The following is a 22,220-nucleotide window of genomic DNA, read 5'->3' as shown; positions in this document are numbered from 1 at the left end:
GCTTGTCCTGAGATGTAACCAAAACATGTATACGTATTAGGGTAAGTACGTATGTGTATGTATGTGTGTTAGTGGTCGACTCAGCCTCGAATGAGTACCTGGTGCGGTGTGTAAATTACGCCGATAAGGAGACAAAGGCGGCCGGGTGGAGTATTGGCCTCCCACCCCCTCGTGCTTCGTGCCGGCCTTCATAGGTGCTCGCTAACATAACTTGCCCCAAACAATGTGTTAAAGTTATACGGGGGATCTTTGTTTTTGTTGAGGAGCGCGCTGTACTCTGAAACCGGCGACACGGCGACCCGAGTTAGATTTCCGCTGGACATCCCCTTGGTTTGAATCAAATGAGTACCTGGTGCGGTGTGTATATGGTGCTGGTCACCCACCCCCTTGTGTACCGTACCCACTTTCAAAGGTTCTTGCTTACAGTACTTGACCCAAAAGTCTGTGTTAAGGCTATATGGCGGATATTAGTCGTTGTTTTCCATTTGTCTTTTATGTATGTATGTTAATGTTTGCGCAGGGGCATCTGTATGTCTGACTGAATACCTGGTGATGAGTGTGAGTACTTGGCGATGTGTCTGGCTTAGTACCCATTGATATTATTCAAATATGAGCAGTATTAACGTGACTTCCATAGTAGGGACTGTGTTATGTCACCTTCTGGGGCTGCACTTGGGACACAAGGTGGTACAAATCTCAATGCGTCTTGGAAAATGTATGAAAATTTACTCACATTTTACCCCACCACACGCGACCTGCCAACTTTGTTTTTTTCCATTTACATACTGCTCTGCGGACAGAAAAGCGAGATTTTAAATAAACTTGCGCCGTAATTTCACCTGCCGCACCGGGAGATATGCATTGGGCTTCTTTGGTTGAAAATTGGTTTGTGAAGTTTGTGACTCGCGCGTGTGTGCCTCTGTCTGCCTTCATTGGTGAAAATAGCACCTAGGAGGGCCGGGCGGTAAACTAGGGGTTGGGTGGCCAGCACCACGCCCGGCCTCCTTTGTCTCCTCAGTGGCAATGTTTTCACACTGCACCAGGTACTTATTTGAAGCTGAGTCAACCGAGGAACGTCCCAGAACCGGTTCAGATAATCGTCAATGGCGTTGGCCGTGAGCGGGATTCGAACTTGAGTCGCTGGGTTTGTAGTGCAGCGCGCGAACAGCACTTCGCCCAAATATCTAAGGATATACATAGATTCTGACACTTTGCTGCGCCCATTTCAAGCCATTATGAACAGTTGCAGTTGGAGGCTTTCCCCCCTTTTCCATCCGCCTGATGACGACTGCTTGTGTTGCGATCGAAACGTCGTGAGTTTTTTATGATTAATTATTTTATTTATTTATAAAAAAAAATCTTCTTTTTTACTCATTATTTTCTATCTACGTGACTTTACCTAAAGAACGAAAGAACAAAGAATATATACATGGATGTTTGTATTTATCTTGTGCTGAACCACCAAAATGGGTGCTCGCTCACGGTACTTTCCCCAATAGTCTATGTAGGCGACTTGGGGACGGTCTATGAATGCATGTGTGTCTGCGCCATATTTGTTTGTGAGTATGTTCCTTTTTCATGTTCCGTTAGGTCGACTCAGCCTTAAATAGATACCTGGTACTTTGTGTAAGATTAACGATGGGGAGACAAATAGGGGTCAAGCCGACCCTAATAGGCACTCGCTAACACAGGGTTTCCCACACTCCAGTCCTCGCGACCCAATTTACTGCCCATTCAAATGCTAATTAACTTGTTCCACGCTACACGCACCGTATGATTATTAAATACGTTACACTGACGCGCTAAGCAATTAACACTGTGATCCGTGTGTCCAAGTGTTGTGTGTGTACACGTGTTCCTTTCCTGGCTACGGATAGAGTTGATATTCGAAGCCATCATGTGCCTCTCCTCGGTCGCCTCAGCCTTAAATGCGTGCGTGGGGGATTAGGGGTAATATTATCATCATGGGTAGGGCTATGGGTAGAGTTATAGGGTAGGTTAGCAGTAGTGTTAGGGGTAACATTAAGGGTAGGGTTATGGGTAGAATTATAGGTAGATTAACGTTAGGTTTAGGGGTAACTTTATGGTTATGGGTAAGGCTATTGATAGAGTTATAGGTACAGTGAGGGAAAAAAGTATTTGATCCCCTACTGATTTTGTACGTTTGCCCACTGACGAAGAAATGATCAGTCTATAATTTTAATGGGAGGTTTATTTGAACAGAGAGAGACAGAATAACAACAACATCCAGAAAAATGTATGTCAAAAATGTTATAAATTGATTTGCATTTTATTGAGGGAAATAAGTATTTGACCCCCTCTCAATCAGAAAGATTTCTGGTTCCCAGGTGTCTTTTATACAGGTAACGAGCTGAGATTTGGAGCACACTCTTAAAGGGAGTGCTCTTAATCTCAGCTTGTTACCTGTATAAAAGACACCTGTTCACAGAAGCAATCAATCAATCAAATTCCAAACTCTCCACCATGGCCAAGACCAAAGAGCTATCCAAGGATGTCAGGGACAAGATTGTAGACCTACACAAGGCTAGAATGGGCTACAAGACCATCGGCAAGCAGCCTGGTGAGAAGGTGACAACAGTTGGTGCGATTATTCTTAAATGGAAGAAACACAAAAGAACTGTCAATCACCCTCGGCCTGGGGCTCCATGCAAGATCTCACCTCGTGGAGTTGCAATGATCATGATAACGGTGAGGAAACCGCCCAGAACTACACGGGAGGATCTTGTCAATGATCTCAAGGTAGCTGGGACCATAGTCACCAAGAAAACAGTTGGTAACACACTACGCCGTGAAGGACTGAAATCCTGCAGCGCCCGCGAGGTCCCCCTGCTCAAAAAAGCAAATATACATGCCCCGTCTGAAGTTTTCCAATGAACATCTGAATGATTCAGAGGACAACTGGGTGAAAGTGTTGTGGTCAGATGAGACCAAAATGGAGCTCTTTGGCATCAACTCAACTCGCCGTGTTTGGAGGAGGAGGAATGCTGCCCATGACCCCAAGAACACCATCCCCACCGTCAAACATGGAGGTGGAAACATTATGCTTTGGGGGTGTTTTTCTGCTAAGGGGACAGGACAACTTCACCGCATCAAAGGGACGATGGACGGGGCCATGCACCGTCAAATCTTGGGTGAGAACCTCCTTCCCTCAGCCAGGGCATTGAAAATGGGTCGTGGATGGGTATTCCAGCATGACAATGACCCAAAACACACGGCCAAGGCAACAAAGGAGTGGCTCAAGAAGAAGCACATTAAGGTCCTGGAGTGGCTTAGCCAGTCTCCAGACCTTAATCCCATAGAAAATCTGTAGAGGGAGCTGAAGGTTCGAGTTGACAAACGTCAGCCTCGAAACCTTAATGACTTGGAGAAGATCTGCAAAGAGGAGTGGGACAAAATCCCTCCTGAGATGTGTGCAAACCTGGTGGCCAACTACAAGAAACGTCTGACCTCTGTGATTGCCAACAAGGGTTTTGCCACCAAGTTCCAAGTCATGTTTTGCAGAGGGGTCAAATACTTATTTCCCTCATTAAAATGCAAATCAATTTATAACATTTTTGACATGCGTTTTTCTGGATTTTTTCGTTATTATTCTGTCTCTCACTGTTCAAATAAACCTACCATTAAAATTATAGACTGATCATTTCTTTGTCAGTGCGCAAACGTACAAAATCAGCAGGGGATCAAATACTTTTTTCTCTTACTGTAGGTTAGCGATAAGGTATGGGGTAACAGCACGGATATGTGTAGGGTTATGGGTCGGACTGTGGCTATGGTTAGGGCGAGGGCTATGGTTCGATGAAGTGCTCGGTCGAACACAAAGCACACCGTCCTGCGGTTCGAGCATCGAGGACAAAAATCGGTCTGGAATGTACAACACGAAGATGATGCCACTTTCACGAGAATACTACAAAGCAATAGCACTAGACATCGTTACATGTCTAGATCTTGAGTCCGTACAAACTATTAATCGATTGAACGAGGACAGACGGCAACGATTTATCACGAACGAGGTGGACAGCACAGACAGTACAGACAGAGCGTGCGAGTCTGTACCAACAAGGCGACCCAATCCTCAAGCAAGAACCTAGGCTCGAATCCAGGTGGCCGGCCGCCCCGTCTGTACGGTAGCCTGCTCAGGGTCTATGACACGACCATTATAAACCCCCCTCAGAGTCACACGGTCACCCACCATCCGTCACTCGTGCTCATATGTCAACACCTTCGAGGACGTTACGATCATTGAGTGGCATAACTCGTCCCTTGAGATCCGTATTGGAAACCCGGTCAACTCGCATCTCACCGTACGTCGCCCAATCGATTAGCACGGTTGGCCACGTAGACGGTGCGAAAGAAGTTAAACATGCGGTACATAATAGGTGAAACGGTAAAAGGCGCAGCCCTGCAATTGCTTTACTCGCGCCACTACTGGCCAAAGGACCTCCACCAGAGGGGAGCTCGAGAGAGAACCACTCTGGGGATATTTTTCTGGCGTCCACTTCGACACTGGCCATACTCCTCGGCAGTGGTGGAATTTATCCACGCTTTACCACACCACACACGACCCCCTGCCGATCGGCTGGACCTTGAGGCGAAGCAATTGAAACTTGCTCCATTGTCTGTCTCATTAACCTGCCGCGCCGGGAGATCGGTTTTTTCCGGCGACCTGTGGGGAGCCTCACCTCAAACCGTGTCTTTATTTTGTTCCGGAACACGCAGACGTGTTGTTGATAATATCGATACGATTTAAATTCTTACGACTATGGTTGTATATATGGACTAATGATCTCCAGGTACAATCTCACACAGACAAGCGCCCCTATCTAGGTGGGATCCTATCCAGATGGGGCCCGATCCAGGTGCCTCTATTTATGAGTTGGAGAGTACCCCCCTCCTCCCTCCCCCTTATGAGTGACGTTTTGAACCCTCTTGGTGATGACGAACGAGCCCCTCCCTGCCCCCCCCCCCCCAAATAAAAAAAAACGAAATGTCCCACCCCAAAATGTGAGACCAGACAGTTCACACTTCCCTAATACACTTGGGGAATGTGAAAATTATCGAGCGACTAGTGGGGGGGGGGGGGGGGACCAATTAGCGGTGGCGTTGTTGTTTCTGGCTGTTGTTATAATTATAGAGCACTTAGCACTATTTGCTATGTGACGTCTCACTGGGTCACAGTGAGATAACAGCGTGGACTGTGTATAATTATAAGTTATTAATAGTCTTGTGTGGACGCGGTGAGAGGGTGGGTATGTGGATCTGTGTATCGGTGTGTGTGTGTGTCCATTCGGGTTTTTTTAATGTGTGTGTTACATTGCCGTGGTGCTGGCCACCCACCCCCTGGTGTGTCGTGCCTGCCTTCATAGGTGCAACTCGCTAACAGCACTTTGCCCAAAAATCTATTAAGGCTATACGGGGGATCTTTGTCTTGTTAACATCGCCACTAGAAAGACAAAGGCGGCCGGGCGTGGTGATGCTGCCCTTCATAGATGCTACTCGCGAACAGCAGTTGTCCAAACAGTCGGTTAAGGCTACACTTTGTCAAGATTTAACTGGGGATATTGGTCTCCGTTCACAGGTTTGCTGATATGTGCATGTGTAGTGACATCGCTGGATGTCAACATGTTGGGTGCAGTACCGGCCCTCGAGGAGCACGGCGTGCGATGTCGCGACATCGCGGACACCACAGTGGTGTGGGTGTAGTACCGGCCCTAGAGGGGCCCGGTGAGCACTGAATGATAGCGATAGATGTCACCACGCTTTGCATGCAGTGCCGACCCTACAGAACAGGGTGTGTGGGTGCAGCCGAAGGATGAGGTTATTCGAGGCCATGGTACCCTGGTTGACCTGGGAAGACATGTGACCAGTTAAGTCTACAAAGGGGCCCCAAGAGTGGGCTAGCGGTGGTCACGTGATTGGGACCCAGATCCTTCCCGAGGATTCTGTAAGGTGGACGTGGCCAAGGGCGGAGCCGGCCACGCCACAGAGAATATAAGCCGGGTCCCGAGAGGGACCGGGGTTGTTGTTCATCCTGGAAGAATCCCTTCATCTATGTTCTCCGTTAAACAAGTCTCCAACACGTCGACCCGGGCCGAAGCTATTGGTCCCGGTCCATCGTGGCAGTTACGTTGTAACTAGTGTAGATAGCCTGGTAGTCACCACCATAGGTTGTTATTATGTTAAGGGCAAAGTTACCCCGTGTGTTGGAACTGAATAAATGTGTTGCCTCCAAGTCTACGTCTGCGACTCAGTTGAACCCATTACACATGCATGTGTGTGGGTGCGGTGGTGCAGTGGTAGCGTGCTGCGCTACAGATCCCTCTACCCTAGTTAGATTCTCTCTCACGGCCAACACCATTGACGATTATCTGAACCGGTCATGGGCGTCCCCTAAGTCGACTCAGCCTCAAATGGGAACCCACACTTTATCCGCCACCTCACGCGATCTGCCGATGGACTAACTGTGCCGTACTCGTTTATGCTGCTGGCAGGTCAGAGGAGCGAGGGAGAGATTTAAGAACATCGCCAATGTATTCAATGGCCGCGCCGGGAGGTCGAATTGAATCGACGATACGTGGATTGAAATGCCATTGTGCTGATCATTACACACACCACCACCTGACCCACTTATGATTATTTTGATATAACAATTAGCAATACGGAAGTCGCCATTATTTATTAACGTATGCAACTTTTAGCAAGACACACCGACGACATTCTACAGAGATTCAAATCAACACAGCCATCAAGTCGTTAAATATCAAAATCCAAAGCGATTCCGTGACCACACAAGCAAGCAATGGGGGGTCATGCATTGTGCTCTGAGACATTTCAGAATTAGCATCATCATCTTGGGCCACGATCGATCCACTGCTGAATGAAGGCCTCCATCTCCACACCGACGCCAACCCTCATGCTGGCGCGGTTCAAAAACCTGCAAAAAGATTATCGGTCGCATTCCTTCCTCTTGGATTGTTATGACAGTTAGCATAGCCAGTGCGAAAACATACCGTTCAAGAAACATATCTTAGTAGGTTATGGTTCTGGATTCGAACTTATCATGACAATTTCCATTGCTGACCGCCCTATAGCGCCAGGTTTGGCTGAACAAGACGTGCAGCTGTGTAAAGCTTTGGAATCACTTAGCAGCAATAATTTGCCTTTCGAGGCCATATTGAAGTGTTGTTGAACCCCCCCCCCCCCCTCCGATGCTCCACCACTTTCGCTCTCCCACCGTGCCAACTCGCCGTGCTGTATCCGCCCGGCGTTCCGCACGTTGTCGTGAGCGTCGCTCCTTCGCTGCAGCGAGGGTCTCGCCGACAGCTTCCCGACAGCATCTTTACACTCGGCCAGCTATGGCATCGTACTGACTGATGCCAATGCGTCCTGTAATTATGTTGTCGCGTGTCTCGTCAGTTCAGTAGCTTGGGGCGCCACCGTGGTGAGATGTTAACTACCTCTCCTAGTATACAAGACGTCGTGGGTTTTAACTCGACCCTGACTGACGCCTGTATATTTGGAGTTTGCGTGTTTCTCTCCCCGTGTTCATGTGGGTTTTTTTCTCCTGGTCCTCCAATTGTTCTCTCTACATTTAGAAACAAAATGCATTCAGAGTCTTTGGCTGCTATAAGTTCCACGCGATAAGTCACTTTATTAAGCTATCAGCTCTGATCAGGTGGCTTCTGAAAAAGAGTTATTTATCTCAATGGGCCTTACCTGGTAAAATGTATAGGTGATGACAGTCGGTGGTGGCATTTAAATGAAATCCCGTGTATTGGGAGGTTCTTAAATCAGTCGGTTCGGATTGGTCTCGACGCGGGTGTAGACACGCCATGTGTGCGCTTCTTTTAAACTGTCGAGTACGTGCAGGGCACGTGGGACACAATCGACAGTCGGTTGAGCCGCTGGCTTCGTTGTTGTCGGTTAACATTACCTGTTTTTCTTTTGTCGGGTTGGTGACCCCCGGCTCACTCTGGAAACGAGACCCCCAACCTGCTCTCTGGTCGAACAAAACACGCTTGAAACTTGATTATAAGACGCAGCACGAAAAGTGTTGCTTTACATTTCCGAAACCTGGCCTATCTCTCGTCTTCCCGGAAAGAGACGCGTGGTAGGGGTCAGGGACATTTTTCAGTTCCGGCAGCAATTAAGCCCTGATCTATGATATTTATATTTTTTACACAGAGTAAATTACATTTGTATCATTAAACTAAATTAACTCAAAAGGAAAATTGACCAGCATTGAGCTGCGTGCCTAGACACCTTTGTGTGGCAACTGTAGGACTAAAAAACGCCGGAGAACGGCATTTGGCTAGATCAATATTGAGCCACTGATCGTAAGCGTTGCGGCTACAAAGGGATTGATCTGTTCAGCTTCAAACACCTGTTGGTGAACATGATGGGAATGTCATAGCTGAGATGGATTTGTGGAGTTTAGCAACAACAACAAAAAAGGCAGTCTGAGAAATGGAAGAGGTTGAGATGACGAGGGTGGGGAGAAGAGCGAGAATAGAGCGCGATGGTTTTCACGAACGTTGTCAAAACGTCGGGAGATTACATCAGAAGGATAGTTACGTGAAAGAGAAAGATGGTGGTGGAGGGGGGGGGATTGGATTCGACGTTGTCAACGACATGGAGATGGATCCAAGATTGTGGGGGGGGGGGGCTCGTGTAAGGGAGTCCACATGAGTTGTCCTGGGTTACCAAATACTCATTTGATGCTGAGTCGACCCATGGGAGGCCCAGGACAGGCTCAGATAATCGTCGCTGGTTTTGGCCGTGAGCCGGAATCGAAGTCGAAGCGACGGGTTCGTAGTGAGACGAAGGCTCGGAAGAACAATGGATTGATGAACGATGATTTACAGTCCTTTGTGAGTCCACTGTTAGTTGCGGGGCCTCACCACACGGCGCGGGTGGTGGTGCTGTTTGGCCGATTCTTCACTCTGTCGATTGGTGTGGATTGTGATGAAGGACGTTCCCAGGACAGCCGTCAGATGTCACTCTCGACAAAAGTTAGCCATGGCCCGGAATCAAACTAAACTGGCCAGGTTCATAACCACCATGGCGATATGGTTTTACAACTCTACGTACACACAGTCACTTCTGAATTACACGGGTTCCGGATTAACGGTGCTTTAAAAAGAATGCATCTCTTGTTTCGTGCGCTGGCTTAATAACGAACTCCTGCCAATGAATGCATAAATAAATAATACACTACTCTCAACTCATAGTGGGCCATTGACTCACATGACCCGGAACACATTGGCCAGGAAAACCGATTCTGTCAACGAGCAATACACTGCAGCCACGTTTACACATTGTGTCCTCTCCTCCTCGAATACTCTGGACTATCCAGAGTTTATTTTAATTGCAATAATATTTTTTTGTTACAAAGTGTTAGCAAAAAACCCTCATTCCACCCACAATGCAACGATAATTACTCCACACCATCCAGGGATTTTCTCACGAAATTACCGAACGCTGTCCTGGTGGTTTAAGCAAGAAATCAATCGCCACTGAAAATAAAAAGACATTCAACCACGCAGATCCGATTAGCAAGGTTGGCTACGTACGGTGCCAAATAAGTTCAACACACATACAAAACAACCATCTTCCCAAATACAAATCCGCATGCTCAAGCCATCTCAGCCACTCCGCTTCCGCGTTTGAAACTGAACAGATCCGTCCCTCTGTAGCTGCCATGCAGAATCTTGCCGCTAACGATCAGATAGAACGCGTTGCGGAACGAGCGATTGAACGCCGCGAAGAGGATGGGGTTCATGGTGGAGTTGATGTAGGTGAACCAGTTGGCCACGTCCCACACCAAGGGGTCGGACGCGTAGCCGAGCAGTGGCTCGGAGGCGGCGACGACGAAGAAGGGGACCCAGAAGACGACGAACGCGCCCATGATGATGCCCAGCGTCTTGGTGGCGCTGTGCTCTCGCTTCATGGCGCTCCACCGGCTGCGCACCGCCGCGTCGGCCGATCGCGTCTGGAGCATCGCGATGCTGATCTTTCTCGCCTGGGCCCGAGCCATCACGTACACCTTGGCGTACGCAGCTAGCATGAGCAGCATCGGGGTGACGTAGGCGCACAGCGTGTTGGTCAGCGCGAACTGGACGTTCATGAAGACTGGGCAGTTGTGCGGACAGGTGCTGCTGGCCACTATGTCCTCGATGCCCGCGATGTTCCACTCGAGCATGTATGAGAGGCCGTAGATTATAAAGCTGGTCCAGCAAAACACAAGCATCCTGCCCACCAGTTTCTTGGTCACTCGCTGCTCGTAGCGCAGGGGGTCGCTGATGGCCACGTAGCGGTCGATGGAGATGCACGCCAGATGGAGGATGGACGAGGTGGTGAGAGTGTAGTCGAACCACGTGTGCATCTTGCAGAAGGTTTTTCCATAGAACCAGCACGTGTAGGCGGTGCGTGTCACCGCGTAGGGCATCACCATGACGCCCACCAACAAGTCGGCGGTGGCCAGGGATATGGCGAAGGCGTTGGTGCGCGTCTGAAGCTGTCGGAAGTAGAGGATCGAGGTGATGGTGAGGATGTTCCCCAGGGCCGTGGTGGCGATGACGAGGGAAAAGCCTCCGATGAGGATGTCTCTCTCGCCGTCGCCCAAATCCGGGGGACTGCAGTTGAAGTTGAAAAATGTCACGACGCACACGGGGGCCACCAATGTGTTGGTCGCGTTGTGAGTTTTCATCGTTTGTTGTTTGTTATCTTTTTTTCGGAAATGCGCGATGCGAACACGAGATGGAGAGTTAGCCGCTAACTCGTTCCCGCGGTGCTCATCATCTGTTGAGAAAGCACGGGGGGAGGGTGGGATCGAGCGATATACAGCAGGTGAATCGCCAGCCGTGTGAGTACAACAGCAGCACGGCTTAACTTCTCACTCGATATTTGTTCTCGGTGGCTCGGAGCAGAAGATTAACGGCGTAAGGCTCTACCTCTAGACGAGTTCAAGGTACGCCCATCCACGATCATCCCATATTATTCTTGCTCCGCTCTACATAGATAGTGTTCCAATAATGCGTTGGATAGGTTTAGCACAGAGTTAGGTGAGATGGATGTGGTTTGCCAAAGTAATTACCGGATCGGGGCTCCCTACTGTTCTGCCTGAAGTATGGACTGCGTATCAGCATCATATCGTCTATGTGTGTATTCTATGAACCTTGTTTCATGCTATTATGGTGGAGGATCATGGGTAATTAACAGGTGATACAGGATTAAAAAGAAAAAAATATATGTTAAAAACTAATTTGTTTAGAAATGCTTCCTTGTGTTTAGTTTGTGGTCCTTCCCCCACACCTCCGATTAGCGTTGTTGTCTACGTACGGTGCCAAATAAGTATAACATACAGACATCAGGATTTACGTGTATAGGAAGCTTACCTGATGCCACAGCTATTTAAAGTGCACTTACAACACCTCTCATATAAACCATTCTGATGCCCGGCTGAATGATATCAGCTGTCCCTGTGCGGCACGAGCTGTACAAAGTAAGGGAATGCAAATTTAAGCACTGGACATGTCAGCAGGGGTCATGTTGCTACGTGGGTTTTTTTTCCAATAGATTTGCGAGTAAATAAATACTACCTTATATACATGCTGTGAAATGTCGACTTCGAAGGTATAATTGTATTATTGTATTGAACAGACGGTAAGTCACTATGAGATCTCTTTTACCAGTGGCAAAATATAGTAGTAGGTTTTTACCCTTTTAAACTGGTACAAAACTGACACCTTTATTCAAGGCATCATGTTTGCAATAACCACAACACAAGTAATCAAAAAAGCAAACAAAAAGAAGCAACTCTGATAATGATAATAATATGCACTGTCCTTGAAGTTGATTGGTCCACACCCGAGACGGCTTTCTTTAGAGCCTAGTCCCCATTGGTGTTGGACCAGATGACACGAGAAGGCGTACAACTCAAACACAGTGCAATATCAGAGTATTGAGAGCTCGGGGTAAGCATTTACACTATGAGATCTCTTTTACCAGTGGCAAAATATAGTAGTAGGTTTTTACCCTTTTAAACTGGTACAAAACTGACACCTTTATTCAAGGCATCATATTTGCAATAACCACAACACAAGTAGTCAAAAAAGCAAACAAAAAGAAGCAACTCTGATAATGATAATAATATGCACTGTCCTTGAAGTTGATTGGTCCACACCCGAGACGGCTTTCTTTAGAGCCTAGTCCCCATTGGTGTTGGACCAGATGACACCAGAAGGCGTACAACTCAAACACAGTGCAATATCAGAGTATTGAGAGTTCGGGGTAAGCATTTACACTATGAGATCTCTTTTACCAGTGGCAAAATATAGTAGTAGGTTTTTACCCTTTTAAACTGGTACAAAACTGACACCTTTATTCAAGGCATCATGTTTGCAATAACCAAACATGATGTGTGGACCAATCAACTTCAAGGACAGTGCATATTATTATCATTATCAGAGTTGCTTCTTTTTGTTTGCTTTTTTGACTACTTGTGTTGTGGTTATTGCAAATATGATGCCTTGAATAAAGGTGTCAGTTTTGTACCAGTTTAAAAGGGTAAAAAACTACTACTATATTTTGCCACTGGTAAAAGAGATCTCATAGTGTAAATGCTTACCCCGAGCTCTCAATATTCTGATATTGCACTGTGTTTGAGTTGTACGCCTTCTCGTGTCATCTGGTCCAACACCAATGGGGACTAGGCTCTAAAGAAAGCCGTCTCGGGTGTGGACCAATCAACTTCAAGGACAGTGCATATTATTATCATTATCAGAGTTGCTTCTTTTTGTTTGCTTTTTTTACTACTTGTGTTGTGGTTATTGCAAACATGATGCCTTGAATAAAGGTGTCAGTTTTGTACCAGTTTAAAAGGGTAAAAACCTACTACTAGACGGTAAGTCATTAGTTTGAATATATAAGGAATGAATGGGTTAGAATCCACCGGCCGCCCTGGAAAAGTCCGTGGTTATGTGTCAAACTTAAAAATGCTTCACTCAACAGTAGACGATAAGGAACCCGTGACCACGTTTGTAGGAGTAGACCATTGTGTGCCGCCGTCACGGTGCAGATTTGCCAAATTAAAGAAGAAGATTATACCGTGAAGTACTTAAATTACTCAACTCTAGTCTGGACGGCATGCCTTGTTCCCTACTGCGCAAAACCTTGCAGGACCCTCCTGACAATGAGTTATGAGACTCAATGAGGCTTTCCGGACTTGGCTTTCCGAGCGTGACAGTACGAAAAAATATATATATATAGTTTTTTACGTAACTATTGGTAAGGCAATCACCAATTATTTCGGAAAGAGTCAGATCTCCCAACTGCACTTCTATGCTCCTAGGTTTTTTGCTGCACGCCTTAATCAATGCGATCTGACCAGCGTGGTGAAGTATGATCAAGATAGCCGGTATTGTGCAGGAACAATCGTGTCCGAGTGATAAAGGACTGTACATGTGCATTAGCACGGCAATCGTCGTTACAACGTTTGACGTCTATTTGGTTTATACCTGGGGGGCCGTTAGCTCACCTTTACCCGAGACGGAGACTCGTTCGAATGACCCTCGACCCAGGTCACCCCCTTGTGCGACGGTCTCGAGGTGTCGATACAATCTCGCCTGGATAAACAAAGTCCGATCACTTCGTCTCTTCGTCTCTGTGTGCACCCCTCTCCCCGCCTCGTGGTGCTGCCGCGATGTGGACCAACCAGGTGCCCGGCCTGTGTGATCCATGCCTTTATATTCGCGCGCGCGTGGCATCCCCCGAGCATTCGCGTACCTGGGTGCCCAAGCGCTTCACTCCTCGACCAGCCAATCACCCACACACGCACCCACCGTTCTCACCCATAGCCCTCACATCATTCCCCACCGACATCCCTCCCTCCCTCCTCACCCATAGCCTTCACATCGACTCCACCAACCTCCCTCTTTACCACCCACCCTCCTTCTGACCCATAGCCCACTCACCCACCCACCGACCCACTCACTTATTTAAACCAACCGTGCCTTTAAACCACCCAGCTACCCCTCTCACCACACTATTCCCGGCTCTAATCTACCTCTAACACAACTCTATTCATGAAACTGTTTAATCCCCCACTCACTCACCGACTCATATATTCACTCACTCACCCTGCCGCTTGCTGACTCAACATATAAAAACCTCATTCGCTCATTCAATCACTCCCTCATATATCCAATCACCTATGCACCCACCTACTAGAACATTCATTCTTTCATTAATCCACCAATGAATCTATCAGTGCCTCCCCATCCATCACTACATTCAGGCTTACATGATCACCCATCCACTTACCCCACCGACCCCACCACATACTCATTCACTCATTCACGAGTACAACACACAAAGACCCCCCGTATAGCCTTAACAGGCTGCTGGGCCAAGTGCTATTTGTGAGCAATTATGAAGGCTGACACGGCACACGAGGGAGTGAGTGGCAAACACTACGCCCGGCCACCTTTGTCTCCCCAGCGGCGATATGTATACACCGCACTAGGTACTCATTTGAGGCTGAGTGGACCTAGGGGAGGCGCAGAATTGGTTCAGATAATCGTCACTGGTGTTGGCCGTGAGCGTGAATCGGGTCGCCGAATCCGTAGCGCAGCACGCTAACCGCTACACTACGACTCTGCACATTCACGAGTACACCCTCTCACTCACCCATTCACTTATTTAATCACTTAATCAATCATCCACCCACACACCCACGAGCGTGTTCAATCACTCACTCCTTCACTCATCAACCCTCTCACCTACTCACACACTCACTTATGCAATCACCCACCCACTCACTCGCTCATCCATCCACACATTCACCAACCCACCTTACCGCCACCAACCACTCATCCACTCATTAGTCAACCTGGCCGCCCCGACCTCCCTTAACGACCCCTAGCCTCTCCGACTAATGCACTGCATCCCCACGGTAGCACTCCTCCCCTCGTTAGCTCAAGGAGCTAAGCGGATTATAAGATAGGGCGCACGTCTCAGAATAAATTCGTTCGAGTAGCAGAGGGATTTGACCCGCAAGGAATTAATTACGCATTTTTGTTTCACGGTTGATGCCCTACTCGCCCGCGCCTGCTAAATTTACCGTAGGTGGTGCGGAACACGTGAACCATGAGATGTTGCACCTATTTCATTATATACGTAAACAATATGTTTCGGGCAATGGAAAAAGGCGCAACCCTGCAAATGCTCGATGGCGATAGGGCTCTCTACTCAAGGGAGCCTCTCCAGAGGGAGAGGCTGGGGGGGTATGTTTGGCCTACTATTCCACACTGGCCAGACATATTTTAAGAGGAGTACCCACGCTTCTTTACCCCACCACACGCGCTCTGCTGGGTGGACGGAGGTTTACCCACGTCTGCTGCAGTGGTATAACGGTGAACATATCGCACTTACAATTCCTACAGGTCACCAGTTCAATTCAATCTCCCGGCGCTGCAGTTGGGGGCCGCCCATAAATGACGCCAGTCACCTGGTGGGGGGGGGGGGGGTGTCAGACATTTGTGACGATGTGTGATGAGACAACACGTTCTACGTAATTAAATAGACTTGTTAATAAATGTTTTCTCCTACAACATCAGAGTACAGCGCCACATTACAATGGCAATAGTTTAAAGCGATTTGAAGCATGTTTTTTTTGGATGGGTGGTGGGCAGAGCTTTGTTACGTCATATTTGAGGGGGGGTCTGACTTTTTGTGACGCCGTGTGACGACGGGGGGGGGGGGGGGGTCAAAAATCGTCCAAAATCGCGTGACATCATTTATGGACGGCCCCTTGATACAATGCGCCAAATGTTATTAAATTCTCACCTCTCTCCCTCTCTCTCTGCTGTCCATCATGTAGTATGCGAATCTGAATTGGGTGTACGTGAAAGCGAGTGCATCTGCAGGTCGCGTGTGGTGGGGTAAAGTATGGGTACTCCGGCCTCTTGAAACACGTCTGGCCAGTGTGCAGGAAGAGAAAGCCCAATACCCCCGTTTGGTCATCGCAGTTGAACGGCTGAACAAGCTCGAAAATCTATTTAGAGTCGTCAGTATTCCACAAATCGGTTTATTATCGCTGCAGAAGCACAGACAAAGGCACGTTTTTCGCATCTACTCGAGTTTGTTCTGATGTATTCGTTCGATTCGCATCTGGGTACATCACGGCATAACTTGCAAAAAACTATAGCATCCATCGCAAACACAATGATGATAATAATTAAATAAAGAATAACAATCTACCTCCAAGCTTGCAAGACAGTCACTACGATAGCAACAGCAGCATCACAACTCATCATTACCTAACCCTACTATAACTATTTCACCTATTTTTTTTTTATTGTACCAGGTAAAGCCCACTGTGCTATTATCTCTTTGTAAGGAGCGACCTGGCCGCAAATGATCGCTCAACGAAGTAGCGTATCATGTGTAAATATATGGGAGCAGCCAAATAATTCAAACGCATGTTTATTCTAAGTGTGTAGGGAAAAACCGGAGAACCCGGAGAACCCGGAGAAAACATGCAAACTCCAAATATACAGGCGTCAGGGTTGGGATCGAATCCACGATCTCCTGTATACTAAGCGAGGGAGGTAACATCGCCACCGTGGCGAGCCTAAGAATATAGACTTCAAACAACGATTCATACATGACAAGGCTATGTTAGGAATGTTACACACGATAAAAAGATTTTCTCACGTGCAAATTAAATTATTTCAAAACAGTATTTAAATAATAGGGTGGGCAAAAAGTCAGAACACGTAGAGTTATATAATTTATTTTAACACTGGCGTTACAAATGCATTCTTTAGGTTAATATTTTAGCTTTTTATCATTGTTTATATCTATTTTTTTCCATCTTTTCAGATGGACATTTCATAATGGAACGAACATTGACGAAAGACTAACGAGTTAAATTCGTTTACTTTTTTATGTATGTTAAAGAAGACAGTCCAAGTTCCAAATTCATTCAAAAAGAGAATTCATGCATGCATTAATGTCAATGGAAGTCAGTTTCAACTTTTGTTAAAATAAATTAAATAACCCTATCATGTAATTTTTGGAAATAACTAAAATAACCCTGTTTCATGACTTCTAATCCACCCTATATAAGCTGCATTTGTTCGGTTATTTGTGACCGCGCATCATCATCATCATCATAATTTTTTATTATTATTCTAATTACACTGAAAAACGCGATAAGAGCAACTCGTGGATCAGAGGGCACGCACAAGGCACAGGGAGACATCATGTCGACTCCATGAGAGTCAGGCTGGCTCGGGCAGGACTTGTCACTGCAAGGAAATGACCGCCAGTAGTCGAGACTAACCACGGAGGAACACATGCATGTGTTAGATGGATTGCTGCAGTGAGAGATGGGATGAGTTGGTGGGGGGGGGTGAGGTAGGCCTTCATCCAGCAGTGGATAGAGAACAGCTGCTGTTGCTATTGCTGCTGCTGATGATTATAATTACTTTTCTAACCTCCTAAAGTTGAATAGATCCGTCCCTCTGTAGCTGCCGCGCAGAATCTTGCCGCTCATGATCAGATAGAATGCACTTCGGAACGAGTTGTTGAAGGACGCAAAGAGAATGGGGTTCATCGTGGAGTTGAAGTAGGTAAACCAGTTGGCCACGTCCCACACCGTCGAGTCCATCCTGTAACCGATCACCGGCTCCGTGGCCACCACCACGATGAAGGGCAGCCACACGATAAACAGCACCACCATGATCATGCCCAGGGTCTTGGTGGCGTTGTGATCCCTCTTCATGGCGTTCCACTTGCTCTGCATGGTTAAGTCGCTTGCGTTGCTCGCCCGGACCTGGTCTCCTAGCGAGCTGATCCTCTTCGCCTGATTCCGAGCCATCACGTAAATCCTGGAGTATGCGGCCATGATGAACAGCATCGGCAGCACGTAGGCGCCCATGGAGTTGGCGAGTCCGAACGGGACGTTCATGAACACAGAGCAGTTGTCCGGGCAGCTCTTGGCAGCGACCACGCTCTCGATGCCATTGATGTTGAGCTTCAGCATGTAGGAGACACCGTATGGGATGATGTTGCCCCAGCAGATGGTGAGCATCACCGCCAGTATCCTGTAGGTCACGCGTTGATCATAGCGCAGCGGGTCGCTGATGGCCACGTAGCGATCAATGGAGATGCACGCCAGGTTGAAGATGGAGCACGTGGTGAAGGTATAGTCAAGCCACGTGTGGATGCGGCACATGAGCTGGCCATAGAACCAGCAGCTGTAGGCTGTGCGCATCACGGAGAAGGGCATGATGAGGCAGCCCACCAGGAAGTCGGCGAGGGCCAGCGAAAGGGCGAGCACGTTGGTGCGAGTCTGCAGCTGCCTGAAGTAGAGGATGGAGACGATGGTGAGGATGTTGCCCACCACCGTGATGGTGATGATGATGGTAAAGACGCAAATCAGGACCACGCGTTGCGGCTGGGTCAGCTCGGACAGGGTGCAGTTGAGGTTGTAGAAGGAAACGTTGCACGTAACCACTTTTTGAACCGTTTCTTGCAACATGGCGGGGGTGCCCGCCGGGTGACGTAGTTGGCAGAGCGTTGTGACGTCACGACTCGATCATCTCACTGTCAAGGACGAACATCTGCAAGGAGCAACGACGAGGCGGGTGACAGCGCTGGCGCATTTGCAGAGGTTCACTTTTCGAGGCCGCGGCCGCCCTGGTTAATACTTCAGGTAGTATTGACCGTAATAAATGCAATTAACTACGTGTAGCCTGCTGTAAAGAGGCCACGAGTGACATGGTCCAAATGTTGGCAAATTTGAATAAGAAACATTTGCTGGAAAATTGTTCAAGCTTAGCAGGACCATCCTGGAAAAGAGTATTGAGATTCAGTGTGGCTCTCCTGGGTAAATCATTATTTTAATCATCTTAATCCATAAATGGATTATCGTTGTTATTTTTGAACATCGAGAGCTATTGAAACTCACTTTGAGACAGACTGAAGGGCAGACAGACACTTGCAGAGGGGAGGAATGGAGAGAAGCACAAATGAGAGTTAGACAAAATGTAATCCCTCGCAGACGCACAGAGAGAGGAAATGGAAGATTTTGGTCACGGGATTTGTCTAAGCACCGTATTAGAAAGTTTTCAAATGTGGGTCTTTCCCATGGTCATTGCGTAGGACATACATTGGGGTGTAAGAGGAACACGTGGGAGTTATAGAGAAACACATGGGAGTTATGGAGGAAAACATGGAAGTTATGGAGGAATCCATGTGAGCTATGGAGGGACATATGGGAGTTACTGAGGAACACATGAGAGTTATAGAGGAACACACTGGAGTTATGGAGGAACACATGGATGTTATTGTGGAACACATGGGCGTTATAGAGGAACACATGGGCGTTAAGGAGGAACACATTTGAGTAATAGAGGAACACATGGGCGTTATGGAGGAATACATGGGAGTAATGGAGGAACACATGTGCGTCATGGAATAACACATTGGCATTATGGAGGGATATATGGGAATTATGGAGGAGCACATGGGAGTTATGGAGGAACACGTGAGAGTTACGTAGGAACACATGGGCGTTATAGAGGAACAGATGGGAGTTGTATGAGGAGCAGATGGGAGTTATGGAGGTACACATGGGCATTATAGAGGAACACATGGGCGTTATAGAGGAACACATCGGAGTTATGGAGGAACACATTGGTGTTATAGAGGAACACATTGGAGTTATGGAGGAACATTGGTGTTATGGAGGAACACATAGGAGTAATAGAGGAACACATGGGTGTTATGGAGGAACACATCAGAGTTATGGAAGAACACAATTGAGTAATGGAGGAACACGTGGGAGTTATGGAGGAACACATGGGTGTTATGGAGGAATACATGGGAGTAATGGAGGAACACGTGGGAGTAATGGAGGAACACGTGGGAGTTATGGAGGAACACATGGGGGTCATGGTGGAACACGTGGAAGTAATGGAGAAACACATGGGTGTTATGGAGGGACACATGTGAGTAATGGAGGAACACGTGGGAGTAATGGAGGAATACATGGGAGCTCTGGAGGAACACATGGCGGTTATGGAGGAACACATGGGAGTAATGGAGGAACACATTTGCATTATGGAGGAACTACATGGGCGTTATAGAGGAACACATGGGAGTTATAGAGGAACATATGGAAGTTATAGAATATCACATGGGAGTTATGGTGGAATACATGGGATTTACGGATGAACAGATGGGCGTTATGGAGGAACACATGGAAGTTATGGAGGAACACATGAGCATTATAGAGGAACACATGGTAATTGTATAGGAACATATGGGAGTTATGGAGGAACACATGTGCGTTATGGAGGAACACATGGGAGTTATAGAATAACACATGGAAGTGACAAAGTCAACTCATCTGCCGAAGCTAGGTGCTAGGTCTTCATCCAGCTGTGGATAAATCGTGGCTGATTACGATGACAATGAGGCATAGACCTTACAAAATTATGCCAATATTTATAGCTCCTCTAAAACATGGTTAAGCTTTAACATCTCTAAAGATTGTCTATATGTATCAGATAATGTGTCCCCCTATCGTTTTATTCTGTAAAATAAATATTTATCAAGTCAAACTCTTCGCACCTCTGTAGAGCGAGTGCTGGAAATTCAACAGTCCCATGGTCGGGGCCATTCTGTCCACAGGACAAACATTGTTGACATCCCACAAAATGGTACCTATTTTACGTGTCCGGGACGGATGATGCACCGAGTCGTACGGCGGTCGTGGGAGTGGTATGGACAGCACCACGCCTGTCCGCCTTTGTGTTCCCAGTGATGTTCACATACCGTGCCAAGTACTCCTAAGAGAGGCGCGACTGATGTTATCCGTGACTGACAATCGCAGATAACTCTTCTGCATCTCCCTCCCGATGTTCATATACACGCACACATTCGTACAAATACACAAACAAAGACAAATATCCCCCACATAGCCTCAACAGACTGTCGGGAATAGTGCTGTTAGCAAGCACTTATGAAGGCCGGCATGGCACACGAGGGGGTGGGTGGCCAGGACTACGCCCGGCCGCCTTTGTCTTATCAATGGCAATGTTTAAACACCTCACAATGTACTCATTTGAGGCTCAGTCGACATAGGGGAAGCTCAGGACCGGTTTTTTATAATCCGCACTGGTGTTAACCCTGAACGGGAATCGATTTCCTGAAGCCAGTTTTTGCAGCGCAGCGCGCTAAACAAAATGTATCTTCTATCTATATAAATAAATACCTTAATTTGTATATGTCTCAAAAAACCTCTCTAGGGTACTTCCCGACAGGGTAAAGTTGACATTTGCGACACTGGTAACTTTTAGGACACAGATAACAGGAGGGAAAATCCATCTTCTAGTTCTATTAGCGAGCACGGATGAAGGACGGAACGGCACATAAGGGGTTAGGTGGCCAACACCACGCCCGGCCGCCTTTATTTGAGACTGAGTCGACGAAGGGGAGGCCCAGGCACACGCACACACAAACTCTTACGCACACAGATATAAATACGTCGACACGCAGGCACATATTGATATACCCACATACTTAATACGTTAATGTGAAGTACATTTTTAGACTTTGATTTGCAATTGCGATACTGAGACCCCAGCCAACCATGCTGTCGACTCCGTGCAACCTTATTAAAGTGCAGGCTCAAGAACCATCATCTTATCCTCTGCCTATGACTGACTGCCCCTCTCTCCGATAATCTAACGCAGAGAGGCACAGACTCACACAGAGGGCCATAGATTCACACAGAGACCCATAGATCCACACAGAGACCCATAGATACACAAACAGACCCATATATTCACGTAGATAACTATGCCTCTACAACGTCTCCAGGCGCGTGGGCATTTAGGACCTCATATATAAATCCGCATTGTGATCGCATTGTTTTGAGGTTGACGAATGTCCTGCATCCTCATGCAAGATACGTGTACGCATTGAGTGGAGGCGGAGCGATGAAATCAGCTCGTGTGTAGAGGAGCTAACGTGGATTGCTCCATCACCAGACAGTGAGAGACGGCGGCGGCTTGCGGAAGCTTTCATTCAGCAGTGGATCTTGTTCTTTTACTTTCCAAAAGGCAGAGAGAGACACAGGCCGTTAGAGTGAAGGAGATAACCAAGCAGGGAGACACAGATACAAATAT

At 47.4% G+C, this 22,220-nt stretch overlaps 1 protein-coding gene across 1 annotated transcript; it reads right to left on the bottom strand.

The window, feature by feature from the left end:
* Window positions 1–9,652: 9,652 nt before the first annotated feature.
* LOC144942488 (uncharacterized) lies at window positions 9,653–20,988 on the bottom strand. Its single transcript, XM_078869348.1, has 4 exons — window positions 20,755–20,988; window positions 17,520–18,647; window positions 17,275–17,330; window positions 9,653–10,818 (listed from the first exon to the last, which is right to left on the bottom strand). The coding sequence occupies exons 2-4, from the start codon at window positions 18,563–18,565 to the stop codon at window positions 9,653–9,655; spliced, it is 2,268 nt and encodes a 755-aa protein (XP_078725474.1). The 5' UTR covers window positions 18,566–18,647; window positions 20,755–20,988.
* Window positions 20,989–22,220: the final 1,232 nt, after the last annotated feature.

Source organism: Lampetra fluviatilis, chromosome 27, assembly GCF_964198595.1.
Source record: "Lampetra fluviatilis chromosome 27, kcLamFluv1.1, whole genome shotgun sequence".
Classification (NCBI taxonomy): Eukaryota; Metazoa; Chordata; class Hyperoartia; order Petromyzontiformes; family Petromyzontidae; genus Lampetra; species Lampetra fluviatilis.
Note: the sequence above shows the minus strand (reverse complement) of the source record. Positions and strands in the feature narration are given on the sequence as shown.